The sequence below is a fragment of the Vidua chalybeata genome, chromosome 2, assembly GCF_026979565.1.
Source record: "Vidua chalybeata isolate OUT-0048 chromosome 2, bVidCha1 merged haplotype, whole genome shotgun sequence".
In the NCBI taxonomy this organism is placed as follows: Eukaryota; Metazoa; Chordata; class Aves; order Passeriformes; family Viduidae; genus Vidua; species Vidua chalybeata.
Window position 1 is genome coordinate 79,907,364 of NC_071531.1, and position 22,846 is coordinate 79,930,209.

General features: G+C 37.7%; 1 protein-coding gene across 1 annotated transcript in view; it reads left to right on the forward strand.

The window, feature by feature from the left end:
• The window catches only part of TMEM135 (transmembrane protein 135), a 158,043-nt gene that overhangs the window by 130,742 nt on the left and 4,455 nt on the right, over positions 1 to 22,846 (forward strand). Inside the window, exons 7-13 of the mRNA XM_053935429.1 lie at positions 8,988 to 9,029; positions 10,275 to 10,421; positions 12,572 to 12,641; positions 16,567 to 16,734; positions 19,317 to 19,380; positions 20,084 to 20,160; positions 21,755 to 21,853. Coding sequence (XP_053791404.1) covers positions 8,988 to 9,029; positions 10,275 to 10,421; positions 12,572 to 12,641; positions 16,567 to 16,734; positions 19,317 to 19,380; positions 20,084 to 20,160; positions 21,755 to 21,853 — 667 coding nt within the window. The remainder of the gene's footprint in view (positions 1 to 8,987; positions 9,030 to 10,274; positions 10,422 to 12,571; positions 12,642 to 16,566; positions 16,735 to 19,316; positions 19,381 to 20,083; positions 20,161 to 21,754; positions 21,854 to 22,846) is intronic.

The following is a 22,846-nucleotide window of genomic DNA, read 5'->3' on the forward strand; positions in this document are numbered from 1 at the left end:
TAAGCGTGTATTCATTGTTAGTCATGTCCTCATGATTATCTTCCTTATGTGCTTACAGGGTCTGTTTATGTACAACCTTCCTCCTTAGGAAGCCAGTTGAATTGCAGTTTTGTCTAATTCCTCCTTTCCCAGACAGTACCATAGCTAGTGTTTAGCACTGTCTTTTCTAAAAATAACTAAACATCCCACAGTTATGTAGCTGTCTCACTATTGAGGTCACTTTGGTGGCTCACATTCAGTCTGTACCTGGCCTTCTCTAGGAATGCCAGGAAAATTCAGATTATGCTACATACTTTGTAGCTGACAAAAGCAGATGTGGTATATTTACAAAGTGAAATAATTGTGGGAGGTTCTACTGATCTCCTAAAGCATACCAACAGCATTTAACTTCCCAGCAATAATTTTTGGTAGATTATTTTCATAAATACCATATTCTTGCTTAAAATAGTTAACTGCAGCAAGTATTCAGTGTAGCATAATTAATTTTATTTTTCTTTGTATTTTTGAGGAAATCTGGTGTTTTATCTGGATGATTGTATACATTCTTGATACGGAGTTTATTCTTTCTTAAAAATTGTTTTTTCAAAAAATCAAAATTGGAAGCAATTCCAGATGTTCAGAAGCCACATTTACATGATTATTAGAAGAAGAAAGAACAAGCATTGTCCATCACAGAAGTGACACATCCTCCCTCTGACTGTGACCTGTAGGCCTGGGCTTTGTGTCAGTTTACTCCAGGTCTCATGACCAGTCTCTCAAGTTGGTCTTTTTGGTTTTTTTGGTGATCCAACTTTCTATTCCAAATACTGCACCTGGATGTGCAGCACTAAAATTATGATCTAATTGGCCAGCACTGTAGTAATTTAAAATAAAACTGTTATGTTAGAGTAAAATGTGGTCTCTTGCTGAAGTATAAGCCAGCAAGGGAGTTACTTAGGAGTGAATTTCTGTGGTTGCACTGAAATTTGGTTTTCAAAATAGTGTTTTCTTGAGGCTGTGCACAAACAATTTATTCACTCTGTGGTTCTTCCAGAACAGATTTTACATTTTAATGTCATTTCAAGACTTCCTATGGTACTTATAAGCATCAGAGGCAAATACCACAGCATTCATCTTTGAGATATGGGTGTGAACTCTAGGTCAGTGGTAAATCTGCAAGGGGCAGTCATCATCACAAAGAAATAGAAGTTGAATTTCAACAAAGTTTGCAATATAGTCATTTAGTTTGTGTGTAACAACCAGCTGATGTTGTCTTAATGCTTATGGCTAAATACTTGTAACGGTATTGATGATTTTGGCAACATTCTGCATTATACGGAATTAAAATATTTCTGAACAATGTGCTAAAAATAACTCACTGGTCTTCACTCTCTATCCTAGCTCAGCAATGGCCTGGGCACATTCAGAATGATTGCTAATTTCTTTAAAATACTTTTATAGCTTTTCATTTCATTATAATTTTATCGTGATCATATACATTATCAAATGTCAGAGATAGGATTAATAAATGTAAAAATATAAATGTGTTTTCTTTTAATCACATTTTCCCCAAATTGAAACAAAGCAAACAGCCAAACCTTTCCCTCAAATCCAATTGCAGGATCATTTGGGAAAAATGAAATGTTGTATCCATTTCTCTTGAATGCTTGAATTAATCAATCAATGAGAGAGGTTTAGCTTTGTGAAATTTTGAATCATTTGCAAAAAGCATTAAGTATGTTTATAAAAAACAGTTCCAGCAAATTTAGCCTCTTATTTTTTCTTTTCTCTCTTTTTCTTTATTTCCATTTGCAAAGAGCCATAAGAAAAAGCCAGAGGAAAATTTGGCAGTAGATAAATTTAGCACAAGTCTCCTTCTAAGATAGAATCACTGCAGGTGCCACTATTATTTAATAATGAGCGAAACCTGTTGTGGGTTTAAGGATTATTTGTTTTGTAGTCTTGTAACAGCATGTCCCTTCAGCGACTGACTCATTGTTCTAACAACGAGACGGCATCAGTGCAGCCCTGGCTCCAGAGGTGGACGTGGCTTTGTACACGTGTCGAGGTACATTTCTCTGTGTCATCATGCCTCTAGAGACAATTTGACTTCCCATCTCCATGTCTCCAGGGGTTTTTACCATTTCCTATTTTTGTTCTCTGCCTGATTTGGAGAGAATGTTTGGGTTTTGCTTTAACATAAGGTTGCTGTATTTTGCTAAAACACTTGTAAGAAAGGTCAAAATGAATAGTGGAAAAATTACATCATTTCGCAAAATTCAGCAAATCAATTGAACTAAGCAGATAAATCCTTAACTTCAGTGTTTAGTCAGCTTTTTTAATTGCTTGGAGAACTGTATTCAGCTCTGAAGTCCTCAGCACAGGAAAGACATGTACCTATTGGAGCAGGTTCAGAGGAGGCCATGAAGATGACCAGAGGGCTGCAACACCTTTCCTGTGACAAGCTGAGTTGGGGTTGTTCAGCCTAGAGAAGAGCGGGCTCCTGGTTAGAGCACCTTCCACTACCTAAAGGGGATTTATAAGAAAGGTGGGGACAGACTTTTTAATAGGACCTGTAGTGAGAGGGCAAGAGTTAATGATTTTAAACTAAAAGGGTAGATTTAGACTGGATATAAGAAAGAAATGTTTTATTATAAGAGTGGTGAGACACTGGCAAAATTTTCCCAGGGAGATGGTAGATGTCCCATTGCTGAAAACATTCAAAGCCAGGCTGGATGGGGCTATGAGCAGCCTGGTCCAGTGGAGGGTGTCCCTGCCTTTGGCAGGGGTGTTGGACTAGAGCATCTTTAAAGGTCCCTTCCCCCATACTGTTCTGTGGTTCTATGTTGGCTTCTGCTATTAGCTGTGTGAGGCAGGGGCTTTGATGAAGGATTTTGAGATGGGAACGTGACCACCTGAATGATTCAGTTGTTGCTCCTGAGCCCACAGCACAGCATTGTTGGTATAAAAAGATATGGAACATTGCATCCAGCTAAATTAACAATTTTTTTTTTGTCGTCTACAAGATCTTTTAAGAGAAATTCCACCTACTGAAATTGCAGTTACTTGCACATTTCAGAAAGTGCTAATCTCTGAAGAAATGGGAGTGTTGTAAGTAGTAGGATAATTAACATCAGTAGAAATCTGATTTCAATTTGACAATAACACAGAAAACTTGATTAACAATCAGATGTGAAGTTGATTGACAGCAACTTTGGTTTAGAACTCTGAATCCAGTATTGTAATTTAACTTCAATATAAATACCTTTCCTTTTAATTACAGTGTCACATTCTTCACAGAATTGCAGAATTTTTGTAATGTAATTCCCTGGATTTACATGAGTGCTTACTGGGACCATAGGTCACTGTTGACTACATGGTTTGTCATTTCCAGGCACCTTTTCTTTCCAAGTATTGGAAATCATGCATTCAAATTGGGTCAAGAAAAAAATAATGTACTTCCTCCATGGTGCCAATCTCACCCTTCTCCATGAATGTTGTCCCTATTTATGGTTTCTTTGTTCATTTACTTTTTTATAAAATATGATTTTATATTCACTGCATGTAATGATTGCAAAACCATGGCTTTTTCAAAAGATCATTTTATACTTCAGGCACAGCTAAAAGAAATGCCATGGATACATTCTTTAGTATTTTAGTTAAACACACTATTAGGTATCTGATTTGGAAGCACGTTATGAGACTTTTGACTGAATTTTGATCCTGGTTACATTTGCACATTTAAAAGTTTGAAGTATAATTTTTTATAAACTAAAACTCCTCTGATTTCAATTGTTTTTAATGTGATTTCTGACATGTTTTCCAAAAGCTGCATGTTGTCCATGGGGTAGGAGATTAGATTTTTTGCTTATAATTATACCTTATATTTTTTTCACAGTTCCGGCCTGAATAGGTAAGACCTGTGTGTAAAAATAGAAAGAAAATATATGTTTAATCTATAAAAGTGGAAATTCACAGGAGAGTCTGGGTATGAATAATTTTTTTCCCCATAAATTTACATCTGGATTTTCTCAGTGCAGTTTTTCTTAAGAAAGAGAAATGAGCTTTTGAGAATAACAGAAGGACAGTTGGGGGGAAAATGTGGAAGAGCAACTCAACTTGTAAGAAGAAAGGGCAAAAGAGAAGATGGAAAAAGAAGAAGAGAAATAGATACAGAAGACATCTCAGAAAAATGGCACCTGCTGCTGTTGACTTTTAACACTGGGGAGAGGATGAGGAATGAATCATTTAACATCATGGAGTCCAGTTGAAAAAGAGAAAGAGGGAGATACAGTAACTTCTCTAAGCAACTTAAAACAGAAAATGGATTATCCTCTATAGATCAGCATATGTCACAAAATACCCTAGATAGTCTTTAATTCCTAAAAGCAAGGGATTTAGTAGCAAGAGGTATAGCTGGCATTTCCAGACACAGTCACATTTCATCACTATGATCCTCCCTTCTCCATAAAGAAGACACTTTAACATGGAAACATGGTCCCCCTGACCAGTCTTCACAGGCAGAGGTGCTGCAGTAAAATGCTAACACATGTCCTGTGCTTGAAGTGCTTCCTTCCCATGTGGCCATAATAAGAGCTCTGCATGTAGGAGTTTCTAATTTACTCTTACCCTGAAGGATACCATAAGCACTGTGGGGATGTTGTTAAACATGGCATGTTGTTACTACTGTGAGCTGCTTTCTGCTTACCAATTCTGTGGGTAAAAAGTGACGTTCCCTCAGAAGGTTTCTTGTGCAGTGTATATTTATTGGTCACAGAGGAAATCTTGAGAAGAGCTATGACAAGACATACTAATAAAAAACCCCAAAACAGACATACTAATAAAAAAAACCCAAAATACAATTGCTGGCATCCAGGCTTGCAGTTCAGTGTGGGAAATTCTTCCCGCAGGATGGAGGGAGAATGCAGTTAACTCATGTACAGCACCTCTTTACATATACAAACATAATTACAGTTAGTTCATGTCTTGTTGGAAATATAGTTCGTATCAAGTCTTGGCTCTATTCCACTTTTGCTGTTTCCTTTATGAAAAAATAAATGTGTGTGGCCGTAAGTTAAATTTATCTTATAAATATGCACGATTAAAATCAACCATATTTGCTCATGTGCCAGAATAGTCCCAGCAGGGGAATTTTGAGAACCCAAATTTATTGCTTTGGCTCCTTGATTCTTCTGCTCCTTTGGCTCCAACCAGGGCTATGGCCAAACACAAGCTGGAACAGAGTAGAGCATTTCTGCTGTGTGATCTGGTACATGGTGCCAGCAGGGACAGCTGGCAAAGTCACTGGTGCTCTTGGCTTTATACCAGGGACAATCCCCATCTGATGGGAAAATGCAGCCAAATTATGCACCATTTAAATTACTGCTTGCTGGGCAATAAACAGTGTTGACCTCTTGAAAAATGGGATTTGGTCCCTGGGACATTCAGGGTGGTGGGAAACATAGAGCAGTAGAATGTTCTGCTTTGGAAAGAACCTTAATGACTGTCATGGGCTGGGACACCTTCCACTAGAAGAGGTTGTTCAAAGACCCATCCAAGCTGGCCTTGAACGCTGCCAGGGATGGGGCATCCACAGCTTCTCTGGGCAACCTGTGCCTCATCACTCTCACAGTGAAGAGTTTCTTCCTAATATCTAATCTAAATCTGCCTTCTCAGTTTGAAGCCTGTCCTCCTTGTCCTATCACTACATGCCCTCGCAGAAGGGTAGGTGAGCTACACCAAGTTCCTCTGATGCCATACAACTCTGTTATCCCAGGCTTTGCAAGTTGCGTAGTACCCTAAAAAACCCCCTTACAATTCACTATTTCAGATTTTTCCCCTCTCAGGGGTGTCTGCCGTGCTGGGCACATGTAATGCATTGTACTAGGTTCATTTGAAGCTTGAGTAGCTTGTGGGGGTCAGCAGCAGAGTGCAGGCTTTTTCACCCCTTGAGCAATGAAGCATTGAGTAAAAGTTATTATAACCAATTAGTGGTGGCATTACTATTACCAATTAGTGGCTGTATGAAGCAAATCATTACTCTTAGTTCAGTTATTAGCAGCCAGATGTTCATGAAAAGTGCCATGTGCAGCCAGTGTTGTACCTCAGCAGTCACTGTTGAGTCCAGTCACTGAATTTGTGATGTCTCTGCAAAGGGGTTGTCACAACACAACTCCCCACCCACCCCCCCCCCCCAAAAAAAAAAAAAAAAAAGTATTTGAAGTCAGTGTGTAGGGCTTTTTTGGTTGCTGCCAGTGTTGTGTACCTAGTGAGTGAATAAAAAACATCATTTCAATCTCTAGACCAGCATTCTGAAACCTTAAATATAGTGAATTCATGATCCATGATGTAAAGCAAAATACTAGAATTACAATTTTGTTGTTGGTTGCCTCTTCATTTGAAAGAGTAAAATGGCTGTGCCAGAGAAGGGGAATTGCAGTACAAATTATTCTTGACTGCAAGTATTTTTTCTCTAGGGCTCCTCTTTATAAAACCCTCAATAAACACTATTTCCACAGACCCATTAGTTTTGCACAATGGCTTCACAGAAGACAATTTAGACAGCAAGCAACAATAATTAAATTTTATTTAAGAGCTTGCACTTTTTACTTTGTTTAAATTAAATAGGAAATTAAGGGGGGAAAAATTTAATTGTGTCTTCAGTGTCACTTCCTTACTGAACTACATATTTAACTTGGATGTATTCATAGCTGTAGCTCCAAATACACAGAACAACTAAAAAAATAAGAAAAGTAAGCATAACTAATAAAATTCCAAAACACTAAATACTTTCTGTATAGAATTGAATTTTTTTGTGTAATTAGAATAGGCATTAGAAATATTTTTTGTTTCTTGGAGGAAAGAAGTGGGGGGTTGGAGTACTGTTTTCTTTTTTGGTGATTCAGGTGTCTTCTGATTTTCAATATTAGTGAAGAAAGGATTTGAGGTCAGTTTAAAGGAAATGAATTGTAGGTTAGCATCCATCAGGGTGCTTCAAGCACAGCTGGGCAGGGACATCTGGTGGTGCAGTAAAGGAATCATTGAACACTTGCAACTGGAAGTGCAATTGCATTGGAATGATTAAGGAGAAAACATAATTATGGTCATACTGTGATTACTTTTCTGTTCTGATATTATTCTAGAAACACGTGCATGTTTAGATTGCAGTTTGTGTATGGTTTTAATTTGCTGGAAAAGTAGAAACTAAAGCCCTATTCATGAGCTGGCAGCTTGCAGGCATAATGTGTTGGACACCCTTCACTCAAAAGGCATTTAACCTACAGTCATCTGGAGGTTTAAAATCCAACTTAGGAAACTGGACTGTGGTACTGTGGATGGAGTGGGGTGTATGTTAAACCTGTGCATTTGGACTCTGGACTTCTGCCAGTGATTCACTGTGATCTCTGGACTAAGCTGATTTGAGTTGTTTCAGTCCATAATTTTTGTTTTCAACCCATCTTTGAGTCCATCGTTCTGTAAAAGTGCTGTGATCGTGTTTCAGCTTCTGAATTGTATGTATGGGTAAAGAACCATAAATAAAATTACTGCATATCTTTGGTTTCAAAGTTCTATGTTAATTAAAGATACAATGAGCAATTTTATTTTTACATATTTACCTTAAACCCCTATACGTCATAAATATGTGACCAGTATTTTAACTGCAGTCGTTTTAAAAGACAAGCTCATTGCAATAATTTTTTTGGTGCTGTGTTTAACTGTGCACATGCTGACAATACCAAGTCCTTGGAAACATATGTGTTGAAGGTCGTAACCTTGGGAAGAATTTCTCTGGAGTGTTTAGTGCTGTGATGTCTTACCAGCTCTGCACCAGGCACTCCCCTGCCAGGACAAAGCAAGACATTCTTCATTTGTGAACATCTTTGATCTTGATATGTTTTTCCTGCTCTTTGTGTGTATCCAGCCATTGGTAGTACATGTTGACCATGCAGGGAGCCTTCTGGGAGATGGTGTTGCCTGCTCTCGAAGGATGTGGGCACAGCACTTCCAGGGACAATGTGCTCTCTGCAGGTGGAAGGCAAAGGGTTGTCATCAGCTGCTTCTGTTTACAAAGCTTTTGTGACTGCTGTCCTGCCTTCCTTTGGAGTAGGTGTGCTCTTGTAATGGTGGCGTTGATAAGTTACTGGTTTGTGAATTGTGTCAGGAATGCATTTTTACCATCATGTATTCCCCATACAACTCTACCACAAAAAAAAAGGGGAGAAAAAACAAATACCTCCTCTCTCCTGTGCTATCAATGTGGTTTTTCAGGAGGAATCAGTAGCAGCTGCAAGCTTCAGCTCCTTTTATTGTATCCTGGACAGAAAAAAAGTCAAAAACCCAAATCTTCATAGCCAAATATGGGCTCCTTGCTGTGGTCATGCTTCACAAAAGGAACCCTAGAGTTGGTAAGAACAGATATATATTATATATATACATACTGTCAAGCTCAGAATCAGGGCAACCACTCACTGTATAATTGAAAAACTGGGACTTTCAGATTAAGAGCCTTTTTAAAGTAAGAAGCTGGAGAGATCAGCACTTAGCAAAGTACAACAATTTATCTCAAAATCAGAGACACTATTCCCTGCAGCTTTTCACAAGAAGGATGGGTGTTTCATTGAGATCCAACTCTCCTTTCTCTCCTTGCAGTAAAAACTTCTGTTTTGTTCAACTCTTCATGACTACTTTTCCATAAAGCAGCAGTTGTTTGTTATCTCACATTGTTGTCCTAGTGGTTCTGTTACCATCCTTTAAAAATTTCTCCACTCTTGGTTTGGAGAAAAAAGAGAAGCACTGGCATTTGATGCTGTGTCCTTTGTTTCAGAGATGTCCCAAGGCTCTGGTGACAAATGGGAATCGAGCATAACCACAGAGCTGTTGGAAACGTGCTGTTTTTTGTTAATGAAAAGCTGGTGTTCCTCCACAGCCCTTCTGTGCCATATTTAATCTGTAACACTTTATATTGCCAGCAGCCCATTACAGAGAAATCTTTTGGTTTTGTCTTTCAGGTGCAAAGATGGCTTGAAAGGATTTACATACTCTGCGCTGAAGTAAGTAAAGTTTCTGTGACTATGTAAGACAAGATTTTGAGGAATCATGCACAGTGGCAGCTGCATTGTAAGAAAAGATTATTCCTAAGAAAAATCATGTTGCTCTAAAACTAAACTTTTGGGTATACAACATATTTTGAAGAAGGCATAATCATAGAATCATTTGGGTTGGAAAAGACTTCTAAGATCATCCAGTCCAACCTTTAATCCAACACTGCCAGGTCCACAACTAAACCATGCTCCCGAGTGCCACATCAACATGTCTTTTAAATACTTCCAGGGAGGGTGACTCCACCACTTCCTGGGCAGCCTGTTCCAATGCTTGACAATCGTTTCAGTGAAGAAATTTTTCTAATATCCAGTCTAAACCTCCTCTGGTGCAGCTTGAGGCAGTTTCCTCTTTGTGTGTTAGCAAGAGAGAAATCCCTTCATATTTGGGACTGCTATTAAAGGAAAGTCAGACATACGATTGCATGTTTTTGAAGGAGCACTTACCTTTTGTCTTTCTAAAACTGGGTTTCATGATAACCCATGTTTTCCTGGAAGCAAATGGCTGCTGTGTTTTTAGCTGGATCTTATTTGCTGCATTTCAGAATAACAAAATTTTTATATCTTCTTTATCCTTGGCAAGACTGCCAAGGTACAGTGTAACTGGGATTATAGTTCATGGTGTTAGTAAACATCTTGACATTGTGTCCTCCCTTGCTCTTGATACACAGTAATTCTACATCTAAGATGAGCAAATATATTGTCAATATCAACTTCTGGATGAAGAAAGAAGGCTGAAGATGAGGCCAAGCAAAACAAAGTTGATGCTTTCAGCAACAGCAAAAACATTTTGAAGATTCTGCAAAATATATGTTTTATAAAAATATTGTAATAATTATCAACCTTTATGTAACCCCACTTTGCTGGAGAGAATTGAGATATTTCAAGTGCCTTTTTATATTCTTGGTGTTCTCCCTTTCTCTGAGAGGTGGACTTCCCTATTAATGTTTTTGGTTTCAGTTTTAAAAAATTCCCAGCATCAATTGTATCCTCTAGCTGAAGTATATCTTTAAATACATGTCAGTGGAGTGATCTTCTCTAAAGACATATGAGGTTTGGTAGCTGTATAAGATGAGTTTTTAGAGGCCTAGGAGTAACTTCAATCTGGTCTAAGACTTAGAGGTTTATACAGGACTTCATGTATTTCTTTGAGTTACTTATGTAGTTGCTTTTTTCTGTTTTGCTTTTTTCTTTCAGGTTCATTGTAGGGAAAGAAGAAATCCCCACCCATTCTTTTTCACCTGAAGCAGCATTTTCAAAAACAGATAGAAAAATCAAGCATAGTGAAAAAGTATCACAGCCAATGAACATACTGGCACTAACAAAAAAACTCATGGACAAAGTGTGAGTAAAAAAACCCAAAAGAAAAACAAAAAAATTTGAATAATTGTTATATAGAGCACTTTAATGTCTGTTGTGTTGTATTTGACAATGTTTTGTAATACTTCTGCTTTGCATTTCAGTGTTTTTCTATTTCATTTTACTACGTAGTTAATAGTGGCAGATGATGAACTCTAGTGAAAGCAAAACTTGCAGACCTGTATGTCATAGCTATGACTTGCAACAGGCAGTTGTCCAACAAAGGAGAGCAAATTCAGTCCATGATGAGTGCAGGATGGTGGCTGCTTTTTCTGCAGTTTTCAGCAAAACCAGTTCATGGCATAGTTCTGCTGGAACTAGTGGTACTATTAAGGAGAAAAATTGCACAGCAGCAGACCTTACTTTTGTCACCATAAGTGACCGTAACATCTTTTGGGGGACCTACATCCCTGTATTGCATAAAGGAGAACTACCTAAAAGGAGGATTGATGGCATGTGGGCTCCTCTGCTGTCTGGAGATAGGAAATTGCAAAGCAAAGAGTGAGTCTAAAACTGTTTTGCAGGAGGTCAGATCTAGACATCTGAAGTTAGGCAAGGTGGATGTCCTCCTATCTACAGGATCCAATTCATTGTCTTTTAGTATAAGCTTAAAGAAGTGAGAGCAGTGAGCTTTTCAGTCTTATATGATCAGATGACTTCTGCTATGACTGATTCCTCTGCTTCAGGCATGTTGGATACTACGAGGAGTCATTCATTTACAGGGAAGATGGAGTGAAAAATGGGTTAGGGGTGTGTTCACATGACACCTATGAATCTTCACTTCCACCGACCTCTTCAAGAGCAGTTTTATGACCAAATCTCTACCAGCTGTCATGCAGAAGAGAGTCTTCCAAGTGCATTGTGTACTCAAAGTAGTGGCTTATTTTACTTGCTCAGATGATGAACAGTGATGAAGTGATCCCCATCACATGGTGACTTCCTATGATATGCTGTGGGTTTTAGTTGAAAAATATGAGGGAAGCCATCGGTGGTTTTTCAGACATGACTCTATTAGACAGCAAAAGACCTACAAGGAAAAGACACCTCCAGCCATAAACAAATGCTTTTACCTGAATTGCTTATGCCTGTTTTGTCTTAAATACCTGTTATTCAGTTTGCTAGAGATAGTTCATTGCTCTTCTGTTGTTGGTTAAATGCAAGGATTGAAGATGGAGAACTTTTTTTTTAAGGTTTTGAAACTCCCAACTCACACATTCAGCAAACTTTCAATATGAAGTTTTTATGCTCCCACTGGTTTCTCTTCCATATGGTTCTTTTCAATATAATTGAGTCTAAATGCCTGTAACCTGAGCACATTCTCATTACAATTTTGCTACATAAACTGACCTCACAGATGATTTATGGCCATTAGCCTTTATAGTACGCGATTCAAAACTTCCAAGATATTTGACATAGTTTATAAATTGTGTAATTTATTTTACATTAAATCTTAAATACTTGGATATAGCAAAATATAATGTTCAGACCCAGTATGACATGACTTATTTTAATTCTGCATAGAGCAGGGCTAGAAACTGTACAATCCACACATTCCACCAGCCCAAGCCAGTCTGTTTCAAATGCTTAAGGTCAAATTCTCAGTCCAAAGGAAGAGCTACATAAAAATCTACGCTACAGAAGAAATAGCCCAAAAGTGAGATGCTTGCAATTGAGAGAAGTCTCACAGGGTGTGCATTTGTATGATCTACATTGCCCTTCAGTGACCCTTACAGTGGTGTGAAAGATGAAAAGACACAGGTAACAGATGTTTGCTCAAATATCCTTCCAGAACCATGGAGCAGAGACAAACCAAGAGAGGTCACATCACTTCTTGTTGACCACAGCAGAAAACTTGTTCTTTAATTTAGCATTTTATGTGTAGCATGGCAAGAGGTTGGATCCAAATAAGTGTGCAGACACTTTTTTCTTGGTGTACAACTAAAGTATTGTTAGTTTTTATTGTCCTTTTATGGCATCATAAAAGTTCACGGTGCCCTTCAGTGGGTAATGGGGAGAATGAGTGTTGGGCAAATAGCACTTTATGTATTTTTAGGCAAGAAAAATTTATGAAGTCTCCTGTCGCTGACGCTGAAAACAGCTACAAGTTAATACGTGTTTCATTATGCTTTTTGCAGGTGCAAACATGGCCCAAGGCATAGATGCTGTAAACACTATGGAGATAATTGCATCTCATACTGTATTAAAGTAAGTGCAAAAAAAGTTGGATCGACAAACTCTGGCAAAGAGGGGGTGAAAGTCTGTAGTCAGGAAAAGCATATGCTTAGGAAGTAAGAAATGAGCCTATTACTCATTCTTCTTCTATTGACAATGTGACAAGCCAGAAAACAGATTTTCTCAATTTAGGATGGGGTGGTGGTGGGGTTAAAGTTCTCTGGTCTTTCAGATTAGCTGTAGTGAATGAGTAACATAAAATGTGTGGGAAAAAATGCCTAGCAAGCAAGGAACTTGTTTAACTATGTGATGCACTTCACGGCTGAGCCCACTTGTGACTCCCCCCTAAATAAAGCACCTGGAATGTGCTGCTGTGGCAGGCAGCCGTGGTTCCCGTGCAGCTGCACAGCTCTGGAACGTCGCTGCTGGGCACTGGGTGCACTCCTCCAGTCGTTTATTTTAAGAGCTCGGGGTAATGAGAGATTGGTCACAGTTGCTACGCCCAGGAAGAGCTGTTTATCTCTGGTGGTATAATTCATCCTCCATTATTAATATGATCAGTGCAATTTTTTTTCAGAGAATTACTGTGCAGAAATTTGTGTTGGCTGGCATTGGGTTGGCACAGGTGGTGCCACCTGCTATGCCTGTTTTGGGAGTTGGTAAGGCTCCAGAAGATCCCAATCCCTTAACAGTTGACCTGTTTTTATATATGGAGCAGCAAAAATGTATTTGAGTATCTTCAGATGTTTTTAATTTATATTACTTTCAAAAATAACTTTTTAAAATGTTAAAGGAACCCAAGGATGGGGAGGGGAAGAAGGTGGATATTCAGGAATACACATCCTTTTCACTTACTGATTCAGCATAATTTTGTTTTGTTTTATATATCCTTAAATGGAATGAGGGGAGGAAAAAACCTAACTGATAATAAAGCTGAAAAAAGATTTGGCCTGACAAAAAGTAAATTTTAAAAAAGAAATTTTTATAAGGCCATTCTCTCTTTTGAGAAGGCAGTTGTGCATTTGAGATATATTTCGTTCTTGGACCTGTCCTCTGCAGTATTTTGGTGTATATTATTCTTGACTACAATAATCTAGTGAGGAAGATATTGCTGAAGTGGCAGTCAGATCCTATAATTTCCTGTTTGTTCTGTGACTTTTTATTTAAATTAGAAGATGAGTGAAAAAATTTATTTTTATGTATTTATATTTTTAAAGATCCAAAATTCTCAAAGGTCAGTTCTATGACTGTTCCTGGAGTTGATCAGTAACAACTGTCAGCTGACATGATTTGAGCATGTTTTTACAATTCCTTTTCTGTAATGGAGCTTTCAAATCTGATAACGATGTGATGAGCTGCTTATTGCCAAAACTTCCCCTCCGTGCTGCTTTCCCTTACCCTTGAACAGCTTTTCTTCTCATTAATACATCTGTGCTTTAACTGCCATTTGCATGCTCTTCTTCTCCTGCTTCACATTTAAATGCACATTAACTCGTTGACAGCATCATGGCTTTTACATAGCAATTCAGTAGTGCCATACCACCTGAGTTCATTGACTTCCCTTCAGACTTTAAATACTTGATATTCTTTGTTCTTGTAAATGTCTGAAAAGAGCTGTGACAGAAGCAATGGAACAATAATTTTCCTCTTCAGGATTCCACTTGTTTACAGTGAGGAGCCATTAGGCAGCAGTAGAAGTCCAGTTGTCTGTTTCTTCTGCTGGTGCTGCAGACAGGACCAGATAACTCTCCAAATGTACTGGTGACTAGGGTGACCTCAAAGAAGGTCATAGGATCATACAATGATTTGAGTTGGAAGGGACATTAAAGACCATCTCGTTTCAGCCCGCCTGCCATGGGCAGGGACACCTTCCACTAGAGCAGGTTACTCAGAGCCTCATCCAACCTGACCTTGAGCAGTTCCAGGAATGGGGTATCCATGACTTCTCTGATATTATTTTCTCATGATTGTAGTCTCAAAGGTCTGTCTCTTGAAGGAATGTGAGCTACTATATACCCAGAATAAATATTAAATATCTTAATTAATTTATTTTAACCATCTTTACGAATTCCTAATATATTGCAACAGGTTGATTGAGTTTTTGGTGTGTTTCTGAACTCTGTGTGCACATGTGCTTTTCTGAATTTGAGTTCTAGCAAATATCTCGAATGTATTATTAAGAAATTTGTTTCTCAAAAGCAGAAAGAAAAGTTTATTCAACAAATTCTGGAGACATGTCATTACACTGTGCTACTACTTTTGGCTGATATGAGCTCCAACATAAAGTCTCTGTGGAGAAATGGCTCTCAGCAGAGTTTTCTGTGCTCAGTTGTGTTTATTACAGTGTCCTGCATATGCTCTGCTGTGTACTACATCCATTCTTATTGGAGGTCTTTTTATGGAAGATAAAAGTTACAATACTGTACATGGATTATAAGATATAATGCTTCCTGTGACTGTGAAGAAACACCTGTAGGTGTAATAGGATTTCACCTGGTTGAAGTAATGAGCTAAATGGAGAGATTTCGCACAATACTTGGTATTTCATGCACATTAACACTAAACCTCAGTCCTGTGGTTCAGCACTTCTAATTTGGCTACTAATAGGAATAAAATCAGGGATGTGTTTTGAGTGTTTCCAGTTGTAATTTAGATGTTTCCTCACCCCACTGAAGTCACCTCTCCTTTGTAAAAACTTCAAACACACCATTCTGTTGTTTCTTGTTTTGGACTTTGTTCATCACTGCTGGGTTTAGGATCTTTCTTCTTTTTATTAATAATGGCATGAAGGAATGGATTTTTTTCAATCAAAATGCTGTTGTATCATTGGATGATTTATTTTCTTCTACTTGATTCTCATAAACCACTTCTTGAGTAGCAGGAAGAGTAATTGCTTCAGGAAGAGTTTATTACTGGATGTTTAACCACAATAAAATTTTATGAGCTTTATGATGCATTATAAAGTTCTTTAGGAGGCAAAAATGGTGTGAGTTTCTGAGTCTGAAAGGTTGCTCAGTCAAACCCTCTGCAAGATTTCCTTGTCATTGGAATTGTGTCCCTGTAATTGAATAAGGTGCCTGCCTTATTTGCAGGTGAGTGCAGAAGTAGTTTTCACATAAATAATCTTCCAAACAAAAACTGGGTAAAATTTATTCAGAATTATTAAAAAAGGTTCACCTTAGGGTAAGAATAACGGTAGGAAGCATTGGAAGAAGTTAGAAGAAAATGGGGAGAATAATTTGGAAAAAAAAAAGTGAATGTGGTTTTTTGTCAAGTTAAAAAAAAAAAACAAAAAACAGATCCCTATCCCAGGTGGAATAGTAAATAAATTCTTTGGAACCAATTTTATCTCTTCTCAGTAGTTCTGCACATGAAGTCCCTTCCAGTTTCTCCCTTTCCCTTGCTGAAGGCATACCACAACCCATTGTTTGGCTGAGGATAAGTCCGTGAGCATGTGCCAAGCCACCAGGGTTAACTTCTAATTCTCACACTTTCTGAAATTTATTTTTGGTGGACTTTTTCCTCCTTACTGTTTTTTCCAGACATTTGAGTACAGAAGTGTTCTTTTTTTTCCACCGCATTGCTTTCCTCATAAACCCATTTGTGGTTAAAAGCTGGTCAGTGACCTAGAAATGAAGTCATCAGGATTATTTCAAAGGACAGAATTTTGGAGTAGAATAGAAGACTCTCCCTTGAGACCTTTCAGAAATTCATAGAAATTAAAGAAGAGTCAATTGTCTGTGATTTTACTGCTTTTGCTATTTTACAGGGTAACTGGGAAAAAGAAAACTCTTGAGTTAGAAGGTGGGGAAGGATACATTTATTCATTTTACATATTACCTTCAGAGTGGATTTTAAACTATTTGATGTCAAAAATAAAACCTCCTGTAGAAGCTTTTACTATTCCTTTTTCAGAATTTGTGGTTTCTTACCACAAGTCTCTATTTCTTTTCTCTAGGGCTTCATTAGAATGTTTAGCATTGGTTACCTGATCCAGTGTTGCCTTCGGATTCCTTCCACCTTCCGGCATCTGCTTACACAACCATCACGGCTACTTTCCCTCTTCTACAACAAGGAAAATTTCCAGCTTGGAGCTTTTCTGGGATCTTTTGTCAGTATATACAAAGTAAGTTTATAGCATATAGAAATGACAAATTCTCTGTTTTTTATTTCACTTTTCAGAGTACCACAAAGAGCTAAAAAGTCAAGCTGCTTAATAGTACCGGTACTTTTTCCTACAGCATGTTACTGACAAATTTTACACTATTGCAGTAATCAAATTGTAAGCAGAAAGCTATTCTTCCATTCTGTGTGTTTTTTTCTGTAATGTATAAATAAACCTGGTGGATTTTGCAGCTTGTTTCCAAGATCAGGAGATAGAAAGTACTTCAGAGAAAGTGAATTCAGATTTCAGAGGGATTTACTGCTACACAAAAGGATTTTCATGCAGGCACAAGTAGTGACTGCAGTAGTGTCTGTGTTGCCAGAGAGAAGCCATGTGCAGATTTTGTTGGGTCACATATCTGCAATTCTTACTTGACACTAAATAGCAGGAGACTGCAGAGCATACAGTGTGTAGCTGAGGAGACATTGCACTTACTGCTTGGAAGTCTGTCCTTTCTACCCCATTATAAGATGACAGATTGTGAACTGATATGCATTCATTCATACAGCATGGTTGGAATTAATCAAATTATTTTTATTTATGCCAAAAGAGAATGTGGCAAAGCCCCCGCCCTAATGCAGAATATATTGCACAGTGCAGTGATGAAGTGTCTTTTGCACTTCGTATTCTTAATCACATGGCATTTTTCAACTGCCACTTTATTTCCTCTGCAAATTCAAGATCATGCTGTATTATTTGGGGTAAATATTATTTAATGAAAAATAAAAAAGGAGGTCTTACACATAAGCAAAACTTGATTGGTAATTAAATTGAGAGACAAGAATTTGTAGGTTACAGAGTCTAAAATTTTTGATAGCAAAGTGCAGATGAGCTGTTCAGAGTTTGCTTGAAATTTAAATTTTTGCTTAAACTTTAAGAAAAAAGCTTTCAGAGAAGAAAAGCATTTAAATTGCAAAAGCTAAAATGATTTTGTTGTGTTTAAAAGCTTCAATTGAGAGGTGCAATTCAGCTCAGTGGATACTCATTTTATGAGGGTGGCATATTCTGACCTTTATTTGCTATTTTTTAAGTCTGTACTCAGCACTGGTGAGGTCACACCTCGAGTGCTGTGTCCAGTTCTGTCCCCCTCACTACAAGAAGGACATTGAGGGGCTGAAGCGTATCCAGAGAAGGGCAGTGGAGCTGGGGAAAGCTCTGGAGCACAAGTCTTATGAGGAGTAGCTGAGGGAGCTGGAGGTGTTTATCGTGGAGAAAAGGAAGCTCAGGGTGACCTTATCACTCTCTACAACTGCCTGAAAGGAGAGCACAGCCAGGTGTAGGTCAGTCTCTTCTCCCAAGTGGCAAGGGACAGGACAAAAAGAATTGGCCTCAAGTTGCCCAGGGGAGGTTTAGATTGGATAGTAGGAAATCCTCCTTCACTTAAAGGCTTTCAGGCACTGCAACAGGATGTCCAGGGAAGTGGTGGAATTGCCATCTCTGGAAGTGTTCAAAAGGTGTGTGGATGTGGCACTTGCGATGTGGTTTACTGGTGGGCTTGGTGGATGCTAGGTTAACAGCTGGATTTGATCTTAAATGTTCTTTCCAGCTAAATGATCCTCCAATTCTATATGTTATTGTTTGCATTTCATAATTTATACAAATTTGGGTTGCATTATATTTTTCTTCCAGTCTAAATAGCATGTAGGGCAGCAAAGATTCTAGTCACTCAAAAAAATTGGACCAAGGCAAAAAAAAAATTAAATGCTTTGTGCATTTTGAATCCAAGGGATATGCAGTTCTACTTTTTTAGATTAATGTGTTTTCCTAGTTCCAGAATTTATTGGATGCATGAAAAAATCTTTGGAGGTTTGGTATGTAGTTGAAAAAAACTTTTATTATGGGAAAGAGTCTAGACAGGTACAGCAAATGAGGATGACATGAATTCAAGAATAGCTTTGGTATTAGATTGGAATTCAAATTAGATTAATCTGCTTTCCGATTTTGAAAGAAATGGCAGCAGTAAATTTAAGACACTGAAGTGTTATGGGTCCTATGTCCAACTCTCTGGACTTTAGTATCACCAGTGCTTTTAAAAAGCTTGTTCTTTAGTTGTGTTGATTTCTTGCTTTTTGTTCATGTAATTTAGTGTTTCTTGATGTGGTAAAGATTATCCAATCAGACATAATGTGTCTCAATAATGAAAGTTTCTACAGCTTAAGAATGTGATTTTACATTTCCCTTACAAGACTGTTACAATGGGAAAGTTTGCCTGCTCACTTATCAATTAAATTGCTTTTTATTGTAACAAAATTACCAAGTAGAAGAATGCATTATCCCTGGCAGTGTTCAAGGCCAGGCTGGATGGGGCTCTGAGCAACCTGGTGTAGTGGAAGGTGTCCCTACCCATGGCAGGGGAGACAGAACGAGATGATCTTTAAGGTCCCTTCCAACCCAAACCATTTTATGATTCTGTGATTATGGGTGTTATCACACTACACTCTTAATTCATACTGTGTGCTATATTACTAGCTTATAAGGAATACCTCCAGTCTGTGTGTTTTAAGAAATAAGTAGGGCTAAGCCTGCATTCTGTTCACCTCCAGGGTACAAGCTGCTTCCTGCGCTGGGTCCGAAACCTAGATGATGAGCTTCATGCACTTGTAGCTGGTGAGTCCGTGGAAAGTTTGTGTTGTGTGTGTTGAGACTCTGCAAGTATTCCTCTGTCTGTCCTCCCATTCTATTTTCAGACTTCTGTGATGAAAATAGGACTTTGTTCCTATTCCTGTGTACATCAAGGTTGTGTCAAAGTGACAGTGATGTTTCAAGTAGTGTCACAGAAAGAATTGCAATTAAAATTGTAAGGCAAATCAGTCAAATGTGGAGTTTATGGTCAGCTCCAAGGACAGTATATTACTGTGTGCATAAATATAAACTTGTCCTTTAATTTGCAGCTGTAGAGATGTGAGATGAAAATACTCACCCTTCCATATGTGACAGAATACACATTGACCTCCACTGGGTCCAAAGAAAGATGCTTTTACCATGAAATTCGTGTGGTGGTGAGGCCCTTCCCTCATGTGCATCTGTCACATGTTGGAACCACAGACACCTCTCATCCCACAAAAAAAACAGAGAAATTTGATAGTGTGCTCCTGAGCACTGAAGTGCAGATTTGTTTCAGCTTTCTGAGACTTTCTCTTTTTTTGTGATACAAACCATATTTGGATGGGCAGCAAAAGAACATCACTGAACTGTGCTGTCTGTAGCAGCAGAAATAAATAGTCCTGTGCAGTGTTTGTTGGGCTGACACACAGCAGTGACCTTAACAATGCAAATCACAACCTTAACAATGCTTTTCTAATCGTTACAGGGTGTCTAGCAGGAATTTCTATGATGTTTTACAAAAGTACAACTATCTCTATGTATCTGGTGTCTAAATTAGTAGAGGTAAGTTATTACCCTCCTAAAAGAGGTCTTAATTTCATCTATTTTTTCAAGGCACAAGAAAAAAAAATGGACGTCAGGGGTTTTGTTAGGCAATTCCAGTAAAATACAAAGGTGTATGGTGATGGTGTTTCAATACATGAGTGCCAAGAGGCAATGTTGCCATGTGGTCTCATTTCTTTCTTACTTTATTTTCTTTGACTAATTTTAAATGTCCTTTATCCATTAGTCTTCATGTATATTCTCCATGATTTTTTTTAATCTCCTCACAACCCTTTGCTTTGTAATTTTTGCAGATTTCTTACATCAGAAAGTTCCAAGAATGTCTATTCTGCCAGAAACATAAATCAGACCTAGTCCTTAATTGCAGATTTCTTGCCAAAAGCTACAGCTTAACTTCCTGCCTTTGTTTCCTAATTTTGGCATTCAACAGTCTATGATAACTCAAAATAGCTTAGCTTTTAGTCTATAGCTGAAGTTGTTTGTCCGTGTACTACAGCTGATTGAATTCCCAGCTTTGGAATGAACTTTGTTCTAATTACTATTCTTCAAGCTTGAATTATTTCCCTGAACTTGTTAAAAGTAGGAGCCCAGGAAAAAAAATAGTTACAGAGTTTGGGTATGTTGATTATACTTTTCTAACCAGCATTTGATTTCTTACTGTGATTTTTCCAGAAATTTGAGACTTAGTCATGGTTAATTCCCCAACACCACTGGAATGAGTTGATAAGGTTCTCTCACTATGCATCATACCTGAATCATGTATTTCTCCTACAGAACTTGAAGGCCTTTTTCTCTAGTGATATTTATCCACCTCCATTACCAGAGCAGAATTCATTTTAAAGAACATAAAAAGAAGGAACTTTTTTTTTTTATTATACATAAAATAAAACATAAAAAGGGAAGATACTCTCTGTTCCTCCTCCTGGTTATCCCAGACCAAGCTCTGAAGGCAGTTCACATATTGGTCATATAAAGGCAAATCTGAGTTATCCATAATGACTTCTAGAACTCCAGTTGTAAAAAACCAGTATTATCTTCTATTGCTGATGGTTTTCTCTGGACTTTGACACATCTTGGCTTTGGTGAAATAAGAAAAGTGCTGTGTGTTCTTTTTTTTTTTTTTTTTTTTTTTTTACTACTTTTATCATCTTACGCAAGCCAAGGGTAACTGACCAAAGAGGCGTGTACTGCTTTGCAAGGTCAGGCTGTGCTCAGGAAAATAAACTGTACATGTTTTCTCAGAAAGTAAAGTATGTGATTTCAAGCTGTTTAAGAACAGTGAATATTCACTTTGTTGGAATAGGTATTGCATTGTTCTTTTGCTTTTGTAAAATGAAGAATTTAACAGAGCAAACTTTCCCCTTTTTATCTTTAGGTTCTGTAACACCCAAGCTATTAATGCACACCTGTTCTGTGCATTGGTAGCCTCTTATTAGGTTGATCTTATGCAACTTTTATAATCTCTTTTAATCAACATCACATTTGTGGGCATATAAAAAATATAAAGTTGACGTGGTTTTTTTTAAAGGTAAAATAAAAAAGTAAAAAGATACTTTGATTTTGTTGCGGTCAACATTTTTGTTTATTTTTATAGACTATATACTTCAAAGGCATTGAAGCAGGGAAGGTTCCCTATTTTCCTCATGCAGACAGCATCATCTATGCCATTTCTACATCGATATGCTTTCAGGCAGTAAGTATGCTCTCTAACAGAACATGAAGTTCTTTAAATCAAATATTGAATGAAAAGAGGAGCACAGGGAGTTAGTTCTATAGAAAAGATGGTGAGATGTAGTGATTCACAGCATCTTGCTCCTGCATTCTGGTTTTGAGTGTCTTTGTGGGAAGGTCATTTCTAGGACTCAGTTTCTCCTGTGCTTATAGCTGAATACATTATACAAAGCATTGAATTCTTTGGAAAGAATCTTAAAATGCACTCACCCAGAAAATGAACATTAATGTATGAACTTCTGTGAGCATTTGAAAGGACAGTTTTTCAAGGAGGGAAACAGTATAATACAATATTTTATGTTTTTTTAAATCAACTGAAAGTTTCCACTGACTTAAATTAATATTGCCTAATTGGAAAAAATCTGCAAAAAATAGTAAAAACCCTAAAGTGTAACATTTGACACAAGCTGTAGGTACCATCTTTTGCACTTCTCAAGTTAGCTACATGCCTTTACCCTCAGTCCTTTAATTGTCCGCATCAGCTACAAAATCAACTTTTCAGTGCTACCCAAATAGCTCTACTATTCTACTACATCTCACCATTTCTAGACCTTGTGCAGAAACGTCCCTGTATGAACTCCATATTCTCTGGACCTCCATAACTATGTTTATTTTTTGTGCCCCCAATGAAGAGAATATAAAATGACCCTAAAGCAATCTTCTGCAGTCTTGTGTTTAGCAGAACGTATAAGAGACACCTCTCCTCCTCATTGTTCCCATGTACTTGGGAATATCTCTAAGTCCAGTATCAAAGTGAATTAATAAAATACTCCTGTCAGGGACAGTCCTGTGAGACTAACAGACAAAAAGTTCATGTGAGAAAAGAAAGGTTTTTGGTTACTTAATAACTAATTGGAAAATGAATCTAAGACTAGAAACAAATTGCTAGGTTTATCAGGAAGAAGGAAGGAGAAATTAGAAAAAGGATCTACACTGAGATGTTTGTTATTCTCTG